At 42.1% G+C, this 19936-nt stretch overlaps 1 protein-coding gene and 1 non-coding gene across 4 annotated transcripts in view; one reads left to right on the top strand and one right to left on the bottom strand.

Moving 5' to 3' along the window:
- Window positions 1-658: 658 nt before the first annotated feature.
- Window positions 659-763, bottom strand: LOC118144611 (U6 spliceosomal RNA). Its single transcript, XR_004729376.3, has one exon. It is a non-coding gene; the product is annotated as a U6 spliceosomal RNA (small nuclear RNA).
- A 3573-nt stretch (window positions 764-4336) lies between these two features.
- Window positions 4337-19936, top strand: part of CRY1 (cryptochrome circadian regulator 1) — a 149820-nt gene continuing 134220 nt past the window's right edge. For all 3 annotated transcript variants that reach the window (XM_035258528.3, XM_002752946.6, XM_078337186.1), the window contains exon 1: window positions 4337-5120. In XM_035258528.3, coding sequence (XP_035114419.2) covers window positions 4963-5120 — 158 coding nt within the window. In that variant the 5' untranslated portion in view covers window positions 4337-4962. The remainder of the gene's footprint in view (window positions 5121-19936) is intronic.

Here is a 19936-nt window from a genome sequence, read left to right as displayed (position 1 = left end):
GCTTTGCAGGACACAGCCCCCACCTCCCAGCTTCCTTCATGGGCTGGTTTTGAGTGTCTGTGGCTTTTCCAGGTGTACAGTGAAAGCTGTAAGTGGATCTACCATTCTGGGGTGTGGAGGACAGTGGCCCTCTTCTCATAGCTCCACTAGGCAGTGCCCCAGTGGGGACTCTGTGTGGGGCTTCAACCCCACATTTCCCTTCTGCGCTGTCCTAGCAGAAGTTCTGCATGAGAGATCTACCACCACAGCAAATTTCTGCTTGGACATCCAGGCATTTCTACACATCTTCTGATATCTAGGCAGAGGTTCCCAAACCTCAATGCTTAAATTCTGTGTACCCACAGGCTGAACACCATGTGGAAGCTGCCAGGGCTTGGGGCTTACACCCTGTGAAGCCATGGCCTGAGCTGTACCTTGGCCCCCTTTAACCACAGCTGGGAAACAGGGCAGCAAGTTCCAAGGCTGCATAAAGCAGCAAGGCCCTAGGCCTGTCCCACAGAACCATTTTTCCCTCCTAGGCCTCTGGGTCTATGATGGGAGGGGCTCCTGTGAAGACCTCTGACACGCCCTGGAGACATTTTCCCCATTGTCTTGGGGATTACTATTTGGCTCCATATTACTTAGGCAAATTTCTGCAGCTGGCCTGAACTTCTCCTTCAAAAATAGGTTTTTCTTTTTTCTTTCTTTTTTTTTTTTTTTAGGGGCCATGCTAATCTTCTCTGTATCGTTCCAATTTTAGTATATGTGCTGCTGAAGCGAGCACGGTTTTTCTTTTTTAACATTGTCAGGCTGCAAATTTTCCAAAGTTTTATGCTCTGCTTTCCTTTTAAACATAAGTTCCAAGTCCAAACCATACATCTGTGAACACATAAAACTGAATACTTTTAACAGCACCCAAGTCACCTCTTGAATGCTTCGCTGCTTAGAAATTTCTTCCACCAGACACCCTAAATCATCTCTCTCAAGTTCAAAGTTCCACAGATCTCTAGGGCAGGGGCAAAATGCCACCAATCCTTTTGCTAAAACATAGCAAGAGTCACCCTTAGTCCAGTTCCCAATAAGATCATCTCCCTCTGAGACCACCTCAGCTTGGACTTCATTGTCCATATCACCATCAGCATTTTGGTCAAAGCCATTCAACAAGTCTCCAGGAAGTTCCAAACTTCCCCACATCTTTCTGTCTTTTGAGCCCTCCAAGCCTTCCTCACATTTTCCTGTCTTCCTCTGAGCCTCCAAACCATTCTAACCTCTGCCTGTTACCCAGTTCCAAGGCACTTCCACTTTTTTGGGTATCCTTATAGCAGCACCCCACTCCCAGTACCAATTCACTGTATTAGTCTGTTCTCATGCTGCTAACAAAGACACACCCAAGACTGGGTAATTTATAAAGGAAAAAGGTTTAATTGACTCACAGTTCAGCATGGCTGGGGAGGCCTCAGGAAACTGACCACAGTGGAAGGGGAAGCCAACTCCACGTGGAGGCAGCAGGGAGGAATGCTGATCAAAAGGGAGAAAAGTCTCTCACAAAACCACCAGATCTTGTGAGAATGCACTCACTATCACAAGAACAGCATGAAGGTAACTGCCCCCTGATTAAATTACCTCACACTGGGTCCCTCCTAAAACATGTGGATTATAGGAACTACAATTCAAGATGAGATTTGAGTGGGGACACAGCCAAACCATATCATTCATATACATAATTTTTTTTTTGAGACAAAGTCTGACACTGTTGCCCTTGCTGGAGTGCAATCTCAGCTCACTGCAACCTCCGCCTCCTGGGTTCAAGTGATTCTCCTGCCTCAGCCTCCCAAGTAGTTGGGATTACAGGCATCTGCCACCACACCCGGCTAACTTTTTGTATTTTTTGTAGAGATGGGGTTTCATTATGTTGGCCAGGCTGATCACGGACTCCTGACCTCATGATCCGCTTGTCTCAGCCTCCTAAAGTGCTGGGATTACAGGTGTGAGCCACCATGCCCAGCCCATATATATAATTTTAAAAAGTATTCTTATAGAACCAAAGAAAGGCTGATATATACTTCTTGTGGCAACAGAAGCAGAAGTAGCGAAGACTATTCAGACAGATTGGCTCTCTAGAGTATTGAATTTACTTTATTGCTGCATTAGTTTTCTAGGACTGCTGTAAAAAAGTTGGCCAGGTGCAGCGGCTCAAGCCTGTAATCCCAGCACTTTGGGAGGCTGAGGTGGGTGGATCATGAGGTCAAGAGATCGAGACCATCCTGGTCAACATGGTGATACCCCATCTCTACTAAAAGTACAAAAAATTAGCTGGGCATGGTGGCACGTGCCTGTAGTCCCAGCTACTCAGGAGGCTGAGGCAGGAGAATTGCCTGAACCCAGGAGGCGGAGGTTGTGGTGAACTGAGATCGCTCCATTGCACTCCAGCCTGGGTAACAAGAGCGAAACTCTGTCTCAAAAAAAAAAGTACCACAAATTGGGAGACTTAGAACAATAGGAATTTACTCTCTCACAGTTCTAGAGGCCAGATGTCCAAAATCAAGGTGTCAGCAGTGCCTAAGAAAGAATCTGTTCCAGGCCTTTCTCTTAACTTCCAGTAGTTCCTTGGCTTGTGGCAGCACAATTCCAATCTTTACATGGTATTTTAGCTGCATATATATATATTTCTGTGTCTAAATTTCTCTATTATATGAGGCTACCAATCACATTGGATTAGGGTGCACTCTGATGACCTCATCTTAACCTGAGCATGTGCAAACACCTTATTTCCAAATAAGGTCAAATTTATAGTCATTGAGGGTTATATGAAATTTGGGGACATACAATTCAACTTATAAGAATTGGTTATAGGTTCCTTCCTTCTTTTAACTTTGCCAAACACAGTGGTGGCCAACAGCACTCACTCATTCATCCATTCATTCGTTAAATAAACATTTGCATGTGTCAGGCTCTGTTCTGGTGTTGATGAAAAAAATAAAAACAAAACTGAATACAGACCCTATCCTTAAGAAATTGCATTTCGGAGGGAATCAGAGGCACATCATTATGATAATAAGTACTATTATTGAGTGGGTATTACTAGGTATTGTAATAGGTACTCTTCAACGAATTTTTACAATAGTGTGATAAGTGATGTATCAGAAACGTACTTGGAGAACCTAGGGAGGTCCTAAATTTGTCCCAGGGGTCAGGAATACTTTCAGAAATTAGGTATTATTTCATCTGAGTCTAAAGGGGTGTGTAGAAACATCCTAGGTAGCTCAAAGGTGGTTATATTGAGTATTGAACCCAAAAAAGAGAATTTTATAGAGGAAAAAACAGCACATACAAAGGTTAAGAGACAAACTGTAAACCCAGGAGGGCTAGGATTTTTGTCTATTTTATTAAGTATCTCCCATATCTCTGGTGCTTTGAATAGTGCCTAGTTCATTCAAGAAGTAAGCAATGAATGAATTTAAGGGCATCATATATCTAAGGGATGGCATGGCCTGCAGCTCACTGTCACTGTAAAAGTAGACAAACGTCTAGTCTCAAAGAGCCTGGTAAACTACATTAAATGTAAGAGATTAGGGCTGATATGTTGATGATACATATCACTAGTATTAAAAAATTCCAGGAAGTCCAGGAATGCCTGGCATCTGTCCTGCCAATTACCCTTTTCCCCAGACCATGTAAAAGGGTGAGGCATCGAAGGACCAGGAGAGTGGGGTGAGGGCACAGCTCCACATTCTCCAAAGTAGGGTTCTCTGGCCAAAGCAGGATTGAAGCACATGGTTTGGACTTGAAATAGGTGGAGCCTCCTCCTTCCACTCCATCCTCCCCTCTCTCCGCCCGACTCCACCATTGGCTCCTGAAGGACACCGGATAATCTCCTGGCCTTTCCCAAATCCCACGGGAGGAATCGCTGAGCGCGCTCCGGCCCGCCGGCCCCGCCCTCTTACCCTCTGGAACGCAGCGAAAGCGCACGCGCGCCTCCTCAAGCCGAGCGCGCGCCCGCGAGCTTCCCGCATCCCCGTGCTCATCCGGGTCTCAGAGAGTCTCGGCCAATGGTAGCCGCTCACGGCCCCCGGGGGTGGGGCTGTCTTCCCTCACAAGGGGCCTGCGGTCAACGCGGGTGCCTTCGATGGACAGCCACCAGTCGGCACAGGAAAGGGGCAGAGGTAGTGGGCTTAGTGTGTGGGCAAGGGTCAACAGTTTTGGGATTAAGCGGCTGCCGTTCCTCCAAAAGCGACTGAAGCGCTAGCAGATTTCCCCCTCCGAGCCAGTGTAGTAAACACACCTCAGAAACGTGAGGTGCCGGTTGTCACGTGGTGAGTGCGCCGTCCAATGAGGAGCCGGGGGCGGGGCCGAGGCCGCTGACGCGGCGGCGGCGGCGGCGGCGGCGGCGGCGGTAGAGTCACCCGGGCAGCCTCGGGACCGGTCACCGACCCGCAGTCGTCCAGGGGCCTCGACCACCATCTCCGTCCTCCATCCCAGTCCTTTCTCTCGGGCCGAGAGACAGCGTCGCCGACAGGGGCTCATTCCCCTCCGGTTCTCCTCGGTGACTCACCTCGGGCGGGCCGTTTTGTCCTCAGGGGCCGCCTCGGTCTGGGCGAGGTTTCCGTGACGAACCTCGTGGGGGCGTCCGTGCCGGCTCGGGCCGTCGTGGCGGCTCGAGCTCTTGGAACTTGCTCAGGCTCCGGAGGTCCGAGGCCCTCGAAGTTATGCGGCGCCTCCAGAAGGTTGTGGCGGGCGCGGACTCCTAAAGGGCGTCACACCCGGACTCTGCCGGCTGGGCAACCTCCATTCATCTTTCCACTGCGCCTCCAGCGCCCCCGCCTTCTCCGGTCGCCTCCTCGGAGTCATTTTTTCCTGTCCCCCATCTGCCGCCCTTTCCTGACTCCCCGGGTGAGGCAATTCTCTTGGAAGCGAAGGTGTTGGCTATGAGCCGGAGCCTCCTTCCTTGAATTTCTCTGTAGAGGAATCGCCGCGCCCCCCGGCATGGGAGTGAACGCCGTGCACTGGTTCCGAAAGGGGCTCCGGCTCCACGACAACCCCGCCCTGAAGGAGTGCATTCAGGGCGCCGACACCATCCGCTGCGTCTACATCCTGGACCCCTGGTTTGCCGGCTCCTCCAATGTGGGCATCAACAGGTGGCGGTGAGTCAAGCCCGTGGGAAATGGATTGGGGTGTTTAATAAATCTGATGTTAATGAATTCCATGCGATCCGTCAAATCTGAAAATTTGACGTGGGACTGCCTTGCTTATATCGCTTAAGTATTGTAGATGCGTTAAGTATTAAGTAGAACTGACTTAATAGTTTTCTGGCCGGAGAGTACTGGAACACTCGGCCTTCATCAGTGAGTTACGTGTCTTTCTGTGCTATCAGAAGCTCTTCCACTGGATTTGTGGAGAATTCTTAGTGCTGGAGTTGTGAAACACCCTTCCTGTCCTTAGTGGCCTGTATATGGATTCCCTTGGCCTCTTTGTGGCATTCGAAAGGATTGTGGTGTTTCCTGTTTATGTTCGTGTCTAGGTAACTCATAGTATGGAGAATCATCATTCATTCAGTACAGCCTGCTCCAAATCCAGGTTTCTTCCACCTTGAGGTTACTGTGGGAAAAGCAAGGGAAACAGCATTATCTGGTTTCTCTGCTCAGTTCTTCCTCTCAACTCCTCCTTGTGGTAGCCAAGACAAAGCACAGTTTGTCTTTCTAGGCAAGATGTAGTCCTTCTAGGGATCAGAGCACTGAAAGAAATCTTAGAGACGCTTTGCAGTCTTTTCCTGAAACACAGGGCTACATGATCGTTAGGCCCCCTGGTGGACATGAAAGCATTAGCTCGACAGATAGATTATTGATCACTTACCACCATATGCCAGGCACTGATTTAAATGCTAGGGATACAGCAGTGAGTGAAAGACAAAAAGTCATGTCTTCAAGCAGAAAGTAACATATGTAGTATTTTAGGTGGTGATAAGTGTTGGGAAGAAAAATAGAGCAGAGTAAAGGAATAAAGAATACAAGGGTAGGGATGGGGTTGCCATTTTAAATATAATGATCAGAGGAAAAGTCTCAGAGAAGATGCCAGTTGAGCAGACCCGAAGGAGGTGGTGGGATGCAGATATCTAGGGGAAGACCATTCCAGACAAAGGGAAGAGGAAAGGAAAAAGCAGAAATGTGCTTGACCTTTGGAAGGAAGAGCAAAAGAATCCAGTATGACTGGAGCAGAATAAGTGAGGGAAAAATATTAGATGATGAGGTCAGAGTTGACTTAGGGTCAGATCGAAGAGAGCCTTATAAGCAGTTTTCAAGATTTGGGTTTTTACCCAGATTGAAATGGGAGTAACTCTAGGATTATTAGAGAAGTAGTGTGATCTGACTTAAGTTTGAAAAATAATTTCTCTGCTTGTGGTTCTGAATTGGGGAGTGGGGGTGGACAAGAAGCAGGAAGTCTAGTTAAGAAGCTGTTGGTACTCATCCAGGTGAGACGTGATAACGGCTTGAACTATAGCGATAACTATGGACGTGGTGAGAAATAAACAGATTGTGGTTATATTGTGAAGGCACAATACAGAGTATTTGTTGGCAGATTGGATGTGTAGTGTGAGAGAAAGAAAAGGAGTTAGGCTGGCGGTGGTGGCTCACGCCTGTAATGCCAACACTTTGGAAGGCTGAGACATGCGGATCACTTGAAGCTGGGACTTTGAGACCAGCCTGGTCATCATGGCAAAACCCTGTCTCTATTAATGTTAAAAATACAAAAATTAGCCGGGCATGGTGGTGCATGCCTGTAATCGCATCTACTCAGAAGGCTGAGGATGAAACAAGGTTCAGTTCTTGCTTGAACCTAGGTGACAGAGGTTGCAGTGAGCTGAGATCGCGCCACTGCACTCCTGCCTGAGTGACAAAGTACTCTGTCTCAGAAGAAAAAGAAAAGGAGTTATAGTTTGGTACTATATAAAAAGCACCAAAATTCAGTGCTTTTAATGTAGTAAATAGCTCAGTTACTATTTGAGAAAAATTTTGGCTTGAGAAACTAAAAGGATGGGGCTACACTTTGCTAAGAAAGTGAAACCAGTTGGAGAAGCCATTGGGATGGTCTATTGGAGTTCTCTTTCATTAAATCATTAAGTTTGAGATGTGTTTTACACATTCACATGAAGATAGCAGATAGGTAGTTGGCTATATCTGGAGCTCAAGACGGAGATCCATGCAGGAAATGTAAATTGGAGAATTCATCAGTTTATAAATAATATATAAAGCCATGTATTCATCCATCCATTTATTGAACAAATATTTGTCAAGCACCTACTGTATGTATGCCAGGGACTGTTTTAGGTGCAGAGGATCCAGTATAAACAAAATAGCCCAATCCATACCCTGTTGAAGCTACATTCTAGTGGAGCCATGAGGCTGAAAGCATTAAGAAAGTGAGATAGACCAGAGATGCAAGTGGTGCAAGGGCTGAACCTTGAATACTCTTAATGGTTATAAATTGTGGAGCTATGGAAGAACCAGCTTATAAGACTGCCAAGGAGCCACTAGTATTGTAAGAACAAAACCCAAAAGAGTATGGTGTCTTAGAAGCCAAGTAACGAAAGTATCTTGGCCAGGCATGGTGGCTCATGCCTGTAATCTCAGCGCTTTGGGAGGCTGAGGCAGGCAGATCACTTGAGGCCAGGAGTTTGAGACCAGCCTGACCAATATGGTAAAACCCTGTGTCTACTAAAAAAATAGAAAAATTAGCAGGGCATGATGGCACATACCTGTAATCCCAGCTACTCAAGGAGGCCTGGGCATAAGAAACACTTGAACCCAGGAGGCAGAGGTTGCAGTGAGCTGAGATCGTGCTATTGCACTCTAGTCTGGGCAACAGAGCCAAACTGTCTCAATAAAAAAGGAAAGAAAGACAATATTTCAAGGAGGAGAGAGTGTTTTACTTATGTCAGATGCTACTGATAGGTCAAGTAAGATCAAAACTGAAAAATAAAAATTGGATTTAGCAATTTGAGGTCTTTTGGAATTTATCTGGAGTGGTTTTGGTAGTGTCAGAGGCAAAGGTCAAAAAGAATCACTCATAGTACCAAATTCAGTGCTTTTTATATAATAGTAGCTAGTTACTGTTTGTTGAATGAAATGATGTCTTAGAGTCAATAATTTTATATTTAAACAGCTTTATTAATTTACTTATTGACCATGGGATAATCCCCAAATTCCTTAGCCTGAGAAGATCTGCCTTTTGCCCTATGTATTTCATCTCCTACTGTTGACAATATGTGATCTCAACTCCAGGGGAAAACCTTCTTAGTTTTCTTTAGACACTTTCTTGTATTTTCTTGCATTAACACTTGTTAGACTCGGATTTAACAGGAAAGCAAAATTTTAAATAATTATTTTACCTAATAAGCACATTAACAAAACTACTTTTTGATACTGCCATCATTTCATTTAAAAAGGATGTTTTAATATTTTAAAAAAAAAGTTTGGGCCAGGTGCGGTGGCTCAAGCCTGTAATCCCAGCACTTTGGGAGGCTGAGGCAGGTGGATCACGAGGTCAGGAGATCAAGACCATCCTGATCAACATGGTGAAACCCCGTCTCAACTAAAAATACAAAAAAATTAGCTGGGCGTGGTGGTGCCCGTCTGTAATCCCAGCTACTCAGGAGGCTGAGGCAGCAGAATTGCCTGAACCCAGGAGGCGGAGGTAGCGATGAGCTGAGATTGCGCCATTGCACTCCAGCCTGGGTAACGAGAGCCAAACTCCGTCTCAAAAAAAAAAAAAAAAAAAAAAAGTTTGGCAGAGCTTAGTGTCTCATGCCTGTAATTCCAGCTACTCAGGAGGCTGAGGCCGGAGAATCACTCAGGAGTAGAGCCCAGGAGTTGGAAGCTGCAGTGAGCTATGAATAGGCTACTGCACTCCAGCCTGGGTGACAGAGAGAGACCCTATCTCTTAAAAAAAAAATATGAAGGACATTGTCTCAAAATAAAGTATTTTGACTTGCATAAATTTAGCTTTATGAAAATTCACATCTCTTATAAAAGAATACTACAGAAACTTATGTACTAATATTCACAGAAGCATTATTCATAATAGCCAAAAAGTGGAAATAACCCAGTGGCCATCAGTTGATGAATGGATAAACAAAATGTGGTATATCCATATAATGGAACATTATTTGGCCATAAAAGGAATGAAATACTGATACATGCTACAAAATGTGTGAATGAAACTTGAAAACAAACTAAGTGAAAGAAGCCAGTCACAAAATTCCATGTATTATATGATTCTGTTTATATGGAATTTCTACAGTGGGCAAATCTAGAGACAGGAAGCAGATTTGTGGCTCCTTAGGATTGAGGAAGCTGGGGAGTTGGGAGGTGATAGCTAAGGGACACAAGGTTTCCTTTTTAAGGTGATGAAACTGTTCTAGAAGGGGATAGATGATTGTACAACTCTGTGCTTGTCTGGGGTGATTAGCATAGTCTGAACTCTTACACCACTTTTTGCTGTTGCTTCTCAGATCACTCTTAGCATTTCTTGCCTTCATTTGTGAATGTAGTATTGTTTTATTAATAGTTTGTTTGAGCTGCTGTAACAAGATAACTTTAGACTAGGTAGTTTATAAACAACAGGAATTTATTTCTCACAGTTTTGAAAGGAGTCCAGAATCAAGGCACCAGCAGATTCAGTGTCAGTGGGGCTCTCTGCTTCATAGATGATGCTCTCTGTGTCCTCACATGGTGGAAGGGGTAAACAAGTTCCTGCAGCCCCTTTTATAAGAGCACTCTCTTAGTCTGTTTGAGTTATTAAAAAGGGATGCCTGAGGCTGGGTAATTTGTAAAGACAGTAGATTTACTTGGTTCATAATTTTGCAGGCTTTACAAGAAGTATGGCATCAGCATCTGATTCTAGTGAGAACCTCAGAAAGCTTTTAATCATGATGGAAGGGGAAGTGGAGCTGGCATGTCATATGGCAAGAGAGAGAAGGGAGGGGTATCAGGCTCTTTTTAACAATTAGTTCTTCTGTTAACTAATAGAGTGAGAAGTCACTCATTACATGATAGCACCAAGCTATTCATGAGGGATCTTATCTCATGTTACAAACACCTCACCTCCAACGTTGGGGATAACATTTTAACATGACATTTGGTGGGGACAGATATCTAAACTATATCATTCTATCTCTAGTCCCCAAAATCTCGTCTTATTTATTTTTTATTCTTTTATTTTTATTTTTGAGATAAGGTCTCACTCTGTTGTCCAGGCTGCAGTGCAGTGCACTATCATGGCTTACTGTAGTCTCAACTACTTGAGTTCAAGCAGTTCTCCCCCCTCAGCCTCCCAAGTAGCTGGGACCACAGGATGCATCACCATGGCCAGCTAATTTTTTTTATTACTTGTAGAGGTGAGATCTCACTATGTTGCTCAAGCTGTCTCATACTCCTTGGCTCAAACAGTTCTCCTGCCTCAGCCTCCCAAAGTACTGTTTGCCCACCCTCTTGTCTTTTTTCTCTTGTAAAATATAATCATCTCTTTCAGAGTCCCTAGAAGTCTTAACTTGTTTCAGCATCAACTCAAAGTCTAATGTCTTATCTGAGATGCAAGGCAAGTTCCTTAAAGCTATGAACCTGTAAGATCAAAAACAAGTTGTTTACTTTTAAGATAAGATGATGAAACAGACACTGGGTAAATATTTCCATTTTATTTATTTATTTATTTGAGATGGAGTTTCGCTCTTGTTACCCAGGCTGGAGTGCAACGGTATGATCTCGGCTCACTGCAACCTCCGTCTCCCAGGTTCAAGCAATTCTCCTGCCTCAGCCTCTGAGTAGCTGGGATTACAGGCACCTGCCAACACGCGCAGCTAATTTTTTGTATTTTTAGTAGAGACAGGGCTTCTTCATGTTGGTCAGGCTGGTCTCAAACTCCCAACCTCTGGTGATCCACCTGCTCAGCCTCCCAAAGTGCTGGGATTACAGGTGTGAGCCACTGGGGCTGATTTCCATTTCCATTTTAAAAGGGAGATACTGACTAACAAAAAGGGCCCACCCAAGTCTGAAATTCAGTAGGGCAGAGAGTAAATCTTATAGCTCTAAAAATAATCTCTCTTGACTAGTGTCCCATAAATGAGCAAAATGGTCAAAGAGGTGGGTTCTTGAAGCCTTCGGCAGCCCCATCTCTATGGCTTGGTTGGGCACAGACCACATGGCTCCTTTCATGGATTGGAGACTAATATCTGTCACTTTTCCTGGCTGACAGTGTATGCTGTTTTCTTCCAAAGGATTCTTTTAATCTTTCCACTTCCTCACTTTCCACTGTCTCCCACATCCTGAGCACACTGACACAAGAGGTGGTGGGCTCTGCCTCTCTTGGGCAGCTGCATCTCTATGGCTGGGTTGGGTATAGCCTACAGTGTTGCTCTCATGGATTGGAGGCTAATGTCTGTCACTTTTCCAGGCAGAGGGTGTATGGTATTTTCATCCAAAGGATACTTTTAATCTTTCCATTTCCTGACTTTTCTTTCTCTGTATTTTTCTCTTTCTCTCTTTCTTTTCTCTTTCTCTCTTCCTCTCTTTCTCTTATTTCTTTCTTCTGCCTTTTTTTTTTTTTTTTTTTTAAGTTTAAACTTTTGTCCACACCTTCCTCCTCTTCTCTTGGCTTTAGTTAGACTGCCACTACTGTGGGGCCTGGTGGGCAGTGGCCCTGTTCTCACTGCTCTACTAGGCAATTCCCCTGTGACTTTTCTCTGGGGACTTGAACTCCACATTTTCCCTTGGCACCAGTCTAGTGGAATCTCTCTGTAGGAGCTCTGCTGTGGCAGCTGGGCACCCAGGCTTTTTGACATATTTTGTGAAATCTAGGTGAAAGCTTCGAAGTCTTCATGGATCTTGTTGTACTTTATGGTAATGTACCAGCAGACTTAACACCACTTGGAAACCACCAAGGCCTGTGGTTTGCACCCACTGGAGTGGCAGTCCAACCAGTACCTGGGGGCCTTTGGAGCCCTGACTGCAGCGAGAGCAGCCTGAACATGGGAAGTAGCATCTCAAGGCAGCACAAGGCAGCAACACCCTGAGCCATATCCTCCCAAACCATTTTGCCTGAGTAGGCCTCAGGGCATGTAATGGAAGGGATAGCCTTGATTTCTGGAATGTCTTTGGGGCCTTTTCCCCCTTTGTCTTGACTGTGAACAGTTGGCTCCCTTTTAATCATGTTAATTGCTTTAAAAACCTGTTGTTCTGGCAGGGCCTGGTACCTGGGGCTGGGAAGTTTGGATTTCTCTTCTGAAAACTTCCCTTTACCACATGGTCAGGTTGTAAATTGTTCAAATTTGTATGTTCTGTTTTTCTCTTAAATATTAGCTTTAACTTTGCCTTTTTTTTTAACTTCCATATTTGATAGTAGGCTGTTAGAAGCAGCCATGTTGCCTTTTGAACACTTTGTTGTTTAGAAATTTTTTTTGCCATGTAGCTTAGGTCATTACTCTTAAGTTCAGCCTTTTACAAGTCTTAGAGCATGGGCACATTCAGCCAACTTTTTTATTACAAGCATAACATATAATGTAGCCGATTTTTTTGTTTTAGTTTTTTTAAATGTTTATTTGAGATGTCATGAACATGGCCTTTACTGTCTACATTTTAATCAGCATTTTTGTCACAACCAATTAACTGGTCTCTAAGAAGTTTTAAAGCTTTTCTTGTGTATGAGATTTTTGTTTTTGTTTTTTTTCTTTTTTAAAATTTTATTTTTTAAAATATTTTAAGTTCTGGGATACATGTGCAGAACATGCAGCTTTGTTACATAGGTATACATGTGCCATGGAGGTTTGCTGCACCCATCAACCCATCATCTAGATTTTCAGCCCCGCCGACATTAGGTGTTTGTTCCAATGCTCTCCCTCCTTTTGCCCACCAACCTATGACAGGCCCTGGAATGTGATGTTCCCCTCCCTCTCTCCATGTGTTCTCATTATCAGCTCCCACTTGTGGGTAAGAACATGTGGTGTTTGGTTTTCTGTTCCTGTGTTTGCTGAGGATGATGGTTTCCAGCTTCATCCATTGCCCTGCAAAGGACATGAACTCATCCTTTTTATGGCTGCATAGTATTCCATGATGTATATGTGCCACATTTTCTTTATCCAGTCTATCATTGATGGGCATTTGGGTTGCTTCCAAGTCTTTGCTATTGTGAATAATGTGGATGAAAGCTGCCAAGCCTCATGGATTTTGTATTCTGTGTACCAGCAGACTTACCACCACTTGGAAACCACCATATATGTGCATGTGTCTTTATAGTAGAATGATTTATCATCCTTTGGGTATATACCGGGTAATGGGATTGCAGGGTCAAATGGTATTTCTGGTTCTAGATCCTTGAGGAACCACCACACTGTCTTCCACAATGGTTGAACTAATTTACACTCCCACCAATAGTGTAAAAGCATTCCTTTTCTTCACATCCTCTTCAGCATCTGTTGTTTCTTAACTTTTTAATGATCACCATTCTAACTGGCATGCGACGGTATCTCATTTTGGTTTTGATTTCCATTTCTTTAATGACAACAAGCTTTTTTCATGTTTGTTGGCCACATAAATGTTTTCTTTTGATAAGTTTCTGTTCATATCTTTCAGCCACTTTTTGATGGGGTTGTTTGTTCTTGTAAATTTGTTTAAGTTCCTCTTAGATTCTGGATATCCACCTTTGTCAGATGGATAGATTGCAAAAATTTTCTCCCATTCTGTAGGTTGCCTGTTCACTCTGATGATAGTATCTTTCTCTGTGCAGAAACTCTTTCGTTTAGTTTGATCCCATTTGTCAGTTTTGGCTTTTGTTGCAATTGCTTTTGATGTTTTAGTCATGAAGTCTCTGCCCACACCTATGTCCAGAATGGTGTTGCTTAGGTTTTCTTCTAGGGTTTTTATGGTTTTAGGTCTACATTTAAGTCTTTAATCTATCTTGAGTTATTTTTTTTGTATAAGGTGTAAGGAAGGGGTCCAGTTTCAGTTTTCTGCATATGGCTAGACAGTTTTCCCAATCGCATATATTAAATAGGGAACCCTTTCCCCACTGCTTGTTTTTGTTAGGTTGGTTGAAGATCAGATGGTTGTAGATGTGGTGTTATTTCTGAGGCCTCCGTTTTGTTCCACGGGTCTATATATCTGTTTTGGTACCACTACAGTGCTATTTTGGTTACTGTAGCCTTGTAGTATAGTTTGAAGTCAGGTAGCATGATGCCTCCAGATTTGTTCTATTTGCTTAGGATTGTCTTGGCTATACAGGCTCTTTTTTGGTTCCATATGAAATTTAAAGTAATTTTTTCTAATTCTGGGAAGAAAGTCAATGATAGCTTGATGGGAGTAGCATTGAATCTATAAATTACTTTGGGCAGTATGGCCATTTTCATGATATTGATTATTCCTAACCACGAGCATGGAATGTTTTTTCATTTGTTTGTGTCCTCTCTTAATTCCTTCAGCAGTGGTTTGTTGTTCTCCTTGAAGAGGTCCTTCACATCCCATGTAAGTTGTATTTCTAGGTATTTTATTTTCTTTGTAGCAATGGGAATGGGAGTTCACTCAGGATTTGCCTATTTGTCTATTATTGGTATATAAGAATGGTTGTGACTTTTGCACATTGATTTTGTGTCCTGAGACTTTGCTGAAGTTGCTTATCAGCTCAAGGAGTTTTGGGACTGAGACGTTGGGGTTTTCTAAATATACAATCATGTCATCTGCAAACAGACAATTTTACTTCCTCTCTTCCTATTTGAATACCCTTTATTTCTTTCTCTTGCCTGATGGATGGTCATGGCCAGAACTTCCAATACTGTGTTGAATGGGAGTGGTGAGAGAGGGCATCCTTGTCTTGTGCTGGTTTTCAAAGGGAGTGCTTCTAGCTTTTGCCTATTCAGTATGTTATTGGCTATGGGTTTGTCATAAATAGCTCTTATTATTTTGAGATATGTGCCATCAATACCTAGTTTATTGAGTGTTTTTTATCATGAAGGGATGTTGAATTTTATTGGAGGCATTATCTGCATATATTGAGATAATCGTGTGGTTTTTGTCATTGGTTTTGTTTATGTGATGGATTACATTTATTGATTTGCATGTGTTGAACCAGCCTTGCATCCCAGAGATGAAGCTGACTTGATTGTGGTGGATAAGCTTTTTGATATGCTGCTGGATTCAGATTGCCAGTATTTTACCGAGTATTTTCACCTCAGTGTTCATCAGGGATATTGGCTTGAAATTTTCTTTTTTTGTTGTGCCTCTGTCAGGTTTTGGTATCAGTATGATGTTGGTCTCATAAGTAAGTTAGGGAGGAGTCCCTCTTTTTCTATTGTTTGGAATAGTTTCACAAGGAATGGTACCAGCTCCTCTTTGTACCTCTGGTAGACTTCATCTGTGACTCCATCAGTCCTGGGCGTTTCTTTGGTTGGTAGACTATTAATTACTGCCTCAATTTCAGAACTTGTTATTGGTTTATTAAGGGATTTGACTTCTTCCTGGTTTAGTCTTGGGCGAGTGTATGTATCCAGGAATTTATCCATTTCTTCTAGATTTTTTAGTTTATTTGCATAGAGGTGTTTATAGTATTCTCTGATGGTAGTCTGTACTTTTGTGGGATCAGTGGTGATATCCCTTCAAATCATTTTTTATTGTGTCTGTCTGATTATTTTCTTATTTCTTCTTTATTAGTCTAGCTAGCAGTCTATCTATTTTGTTAATCTTTTCAAAAATCAGGTCCTGGATTCATTGATTTTTTTTTTAAGGGTTTTTTTGTGTGTCTGTCTCCTTTAGTTTTGCTCTGATCTTAGTTATTTCTTGCCTTCTGCCAACTTTTGAATTTGTTTGCTTTTGCTTATCTAGTTCTTTTAAAGGTGATGTTAGGGTGTCAATTTTAGATCTTTCCCAGTTTCTGATAAGGGCATTTAGTGCTATAAATTTCTCTCTTAACACTGTTTTAGCTGTGTCCCAGAGATTCTGATATGTTGTCTTTTTGTTCTTATTGACTTCAAAGAACTTATTTATTTCTGCCTTAATTTTGTTATTTACCCAGTAGTCATTCAGGAGCAGGTTGTTCAGTTTCTATGCAGTTGTATGGTTTTGAGTGAGTTTCTTAATCATGAGCTCTGATTTGATTGCACTGTGGTCTGAGAGACTGTTTATTCTGATTTCCACTATTTTGCATTATGTTCTCGATTTTAGAATAAGTGCTATGTGGGGCTGAGAAGAATGTATATTCTGTTGGTTTGGGGTAGAGAGTTCTGTATATGTTTATTAGGTCCTCTTGGTCCAGAGCTGTGTTCAAGTATTGAATAACCTTGTTAATTGTCTGTCTCGTTGTTCTAATATTGACAGTGGGGTGTTAAAGTCTCCCACTGTGATTGTATGGGAGTCTAAGTCTCTTTGTAGGTCTCTAAGAACTTGCTTTACTAATATGTGTGCTCCTGTTTGGGGTGCATTTATATATTTAGGATAGTTAGCTCTTCTTGTTGCATTCATCCCTTTACCCCATTATGTAATGCCCTTCTTTTGTTTTGTTTTGTTTTGTTTTTTGGTCTTGTTGGTTTAAAGTCTGTTTTATTAGAGACTAGTATTACAACCACTAAGCATCTTTAGTTTTAAAGCTGCTTTCACATTTTTAGATACCTTCATAGGAACACCCCACTCCTGGTACCAGTTTTTTGTCTTAGTCTGTCCCCGTGACCCAAACACCTTTTGCTGGGCTCCATCTCCAACATTAGAGATAAAGTTTTAACATGGGATTTGGAGGGCAGAAGTATCTAAACTATATCAGACACTAATCTTATTCATGACAATAGAGCCCACATGACTGAATCAATCACCTCCTAAACACCCCACCTCTTAATACTATAGCATTGGGGTTTAGGTTTTAACATGAATTTTGGGGGAACACAGACATTCAGACATAGCAGGGTGTATTCTATATATAATCTCTTTCCCACCTAACAGATAGTACCTTCCTAAAGAGAAATTGCCTCTTAAAATTTTATTTTGTATCCCTATCTATTATAGGCACTATTATTGGTGCTGAGTATACAGCAGTGCATAGAACAGGAAAAGTTGCTGCCCTATTCCAGTGGAGGGGTCGGGGGAACAGACAGTAAAACAAAATAATATGTCAGGTGGTAGTAAATTCAATGGAGAGAAATGAAGCAGAATGCGAGAAAAGAGACCTAAAGGAAGAGGACACAAGCTATACAGATATCTGGGGAAAGAGCCTTTTTGTATTTTCCACAGCATAGTGTCTTATACATAATAGGCATTAAATATTGTTTTAAATTTTCTTATAAATCTAGGGATGGGACAGCTGCTTTATTTAATTTATATGTTAATATGTATCTTAAACTCATAACTTAGGAAAAAATTCTCAATTAACAGATATGTTTTAGTATGTAAACTTCAACATGTTCATTACACATTTGAAGCTGTCACATATAAGCTCTCTTAATTTTCAGTAACCAAATCTATAAATGTGCCTACATCCTTACTTGTTCTTCCTTCTACTTGTACAACTTCAATGGAAGAAATACTGCTGCCTGTATTCAAAACCAGTTTCTTCTTCACTCCATTTCAAAGACTTTGCTCATTTTTTATATTTATTCTTACCTTTTCTTCTTTTTAGGTTGACTCCAATCAACACTTAAACATGCTTAATATTAAGTTCTATAAAACAAACACTACCTGTAACTGGACAACAAACAGAGCGTAGCCTTGACTGTGTTCCACTCCTGCAGCTGTGAATCTCAGTTTCTTTGTAGTCAATTTCTTGAACAAGATGTCTAATACTGGCTGACTTCATTTCTTTATTTTCTGCTTACCCTTGAACCCACTCCAAACCAAGGAGTGTCCAGCTCCACTCCCACCCACTCTACCAAAACTATTTTCATCCAAAGGATACTTTTAATCTGCCCACACCCTAACTTTTTTTTTTAACAATGTTTGACACATTTGACCACACCTTCTTCTTCCCTTGGCTTTATTAAAGGACTCTCCTATGTTTTCCTGCCAAAGCTATTAATGTTCTTCCTTAGCTTCTCTTTTTCTGTTCAAACTTTAAATGCCCCTGAGGTATGTGATCTCCAGCTTCTTTTCATTTAACATATTTCTAGGCAGTCTTATCTCTTCTATATGCCCAGAATTTTCAGATTTGTATCTTCAGTCCAAATCTCTTTCCTGATGCCCAGACGTGTGTGTGTGTGTGTATCATATATACACATTTGCTTTCCTGAATGTATTATGTTATCTCAAACTCAGCTTGTCCATAAACAGAGTTCATCTTCATCCTTCTCTATTGCTCAGAAACAAACAAACCCCAAACTGAGTTTTCCTGTGTTTTCTGTCTTCACAAATGATACTGCCATTTGTCCATGCTAATTTCTGTGGATAGCATGACAGGTAAGTTCTTTGCCCTCAGGGAGTTTACAGTACAGAGGAGGATTTATTCAGAAATAAAATAGTTACACAAATACATTCTTTTCTCTCCATTGTCTCTTTAGCCCATATCACCATTCTCTTTGCTTAGTTTGTTTTAGTAGCTTACAAATCATTGTCCCCCTTGCCCTGCTCTAATTCATTCTCTACAGAGCAACTAGAGTGACCTTTTAAAATTGTAAATCTGGTCATGTCATTTGTGCTTTAAAACCTTTTAATGACATTTCTTTACCCCTAGGTTAAAGTTCAAATCCTTGTGTAATCTGGTCCTCTGCATCTTTCTAGTCTCTGGTGATAATTTCACTGAGGCATTTAAACTGAACCTTGAAGTATAACGTGGATCTTAGTAAGCAGGGCATGGAAGGAAGGGAATTCCAAGCAGAGAGAAGTGAATTCCAGACTGAAGGAATAGCTTACAGAAAGGCACAGTATTCTGATAGTGGTGAGGAGGCTGATGTAGCTGAGTCATATGGTGTATGAAAAGATAGGTTTGTTAAGTACGTTTTTGTTTGATAGTTGGTTGCCTGAGTCAAACAAGCTTAAGCAAAAAGAAAATTTATTGGTAGATGTAATGAACAATCTAAGTGAAACTGACTTTGGACATCTGTTGATGCTAGGGATTGGAAGATGTTACCACGATCACATTTCTCTTTGCATCTCTGAACTTCACTTATTCTGCCTTGACTTCTCAAACAGGCTGTCCTCTGGTGGTAAAATATAGCAATAACAATGGCATTTACCTCAGCAGAAAGCATACAACTTTGCCCCAGAAGTCTCACGTAAAGTCTTAAGGCACTTCAGTGGCTCTTTTGGGGTCAGTTTCTGAACTCGTCATCTTGAGTTTATGATTGTGTGCTTCACTGGTGGAATCAGCTTGACTGGACTGAAGGAACTAAAGTAGAATAAGTAAGTAGTAGGTGGTTACCCTAAAACAACATTGTTGCCTATTATATAAGAACTCATTTCAGAAAGTGGGTATAATTCAGAAAAGCTGCCCTTGTTTGGGGAAATATAAATTTAGTAGTTGAGTGAACAATGGAAGAGAGAGTCAAGATACCAGTTTGGAGGGTTTATCGACAGTTCAAGTGAACAATAATATAGGCTTGAACTAGGGGAAAGGCTATGAGGAAGGGGAAGATAGGAAGGCTGTAAAGGTACAGTGAAGAGCTTAGATGGCTGCCTGAAAAACACCATTTCATAGAGGAGGAGGGTGAGGGAGAAAGTAGAGTGTAAGAGCCTCATACTTGGTGCCTCTGTGATAACCAGACATTAAGTTAGAGAACACAGAAACAGACCATATTTAGAGGAAGAAAAGAGTGAGTTTAGGTTGTTGACGAAGTTGAAGCACTGCTAAGATGCCAACATGAGAAATGGAGAAAATGGAAATTTAACTCTAGGAATTATAGACATTGGAGCTGTGCATATGGGAATAATTTCTGTGTAAGTAATGGATGAAGCATGCCTGGATGAGATTGGATACAGCCATAAAAAGTTATGTTAATTGAAAGCCC

Source organism: Callithrix jacchus, chromosome 9 (assembly GCF_049354715.1).
Source record: "Callithrix jacchus isolate 240 chromosome 9, calJac240_pri, whole genome shotgun sequence".
NCBI lineage: Eukaryota > Metazoa > Chordata > Mammalia > Primates > Cebidae > Callithrix > Callithrix jacchus.
The sequence above is the reverse complement of the archived record's forward strand: the minus strand, read 5'-3'. Positions and strand labels throughout refer to the sequence as shown.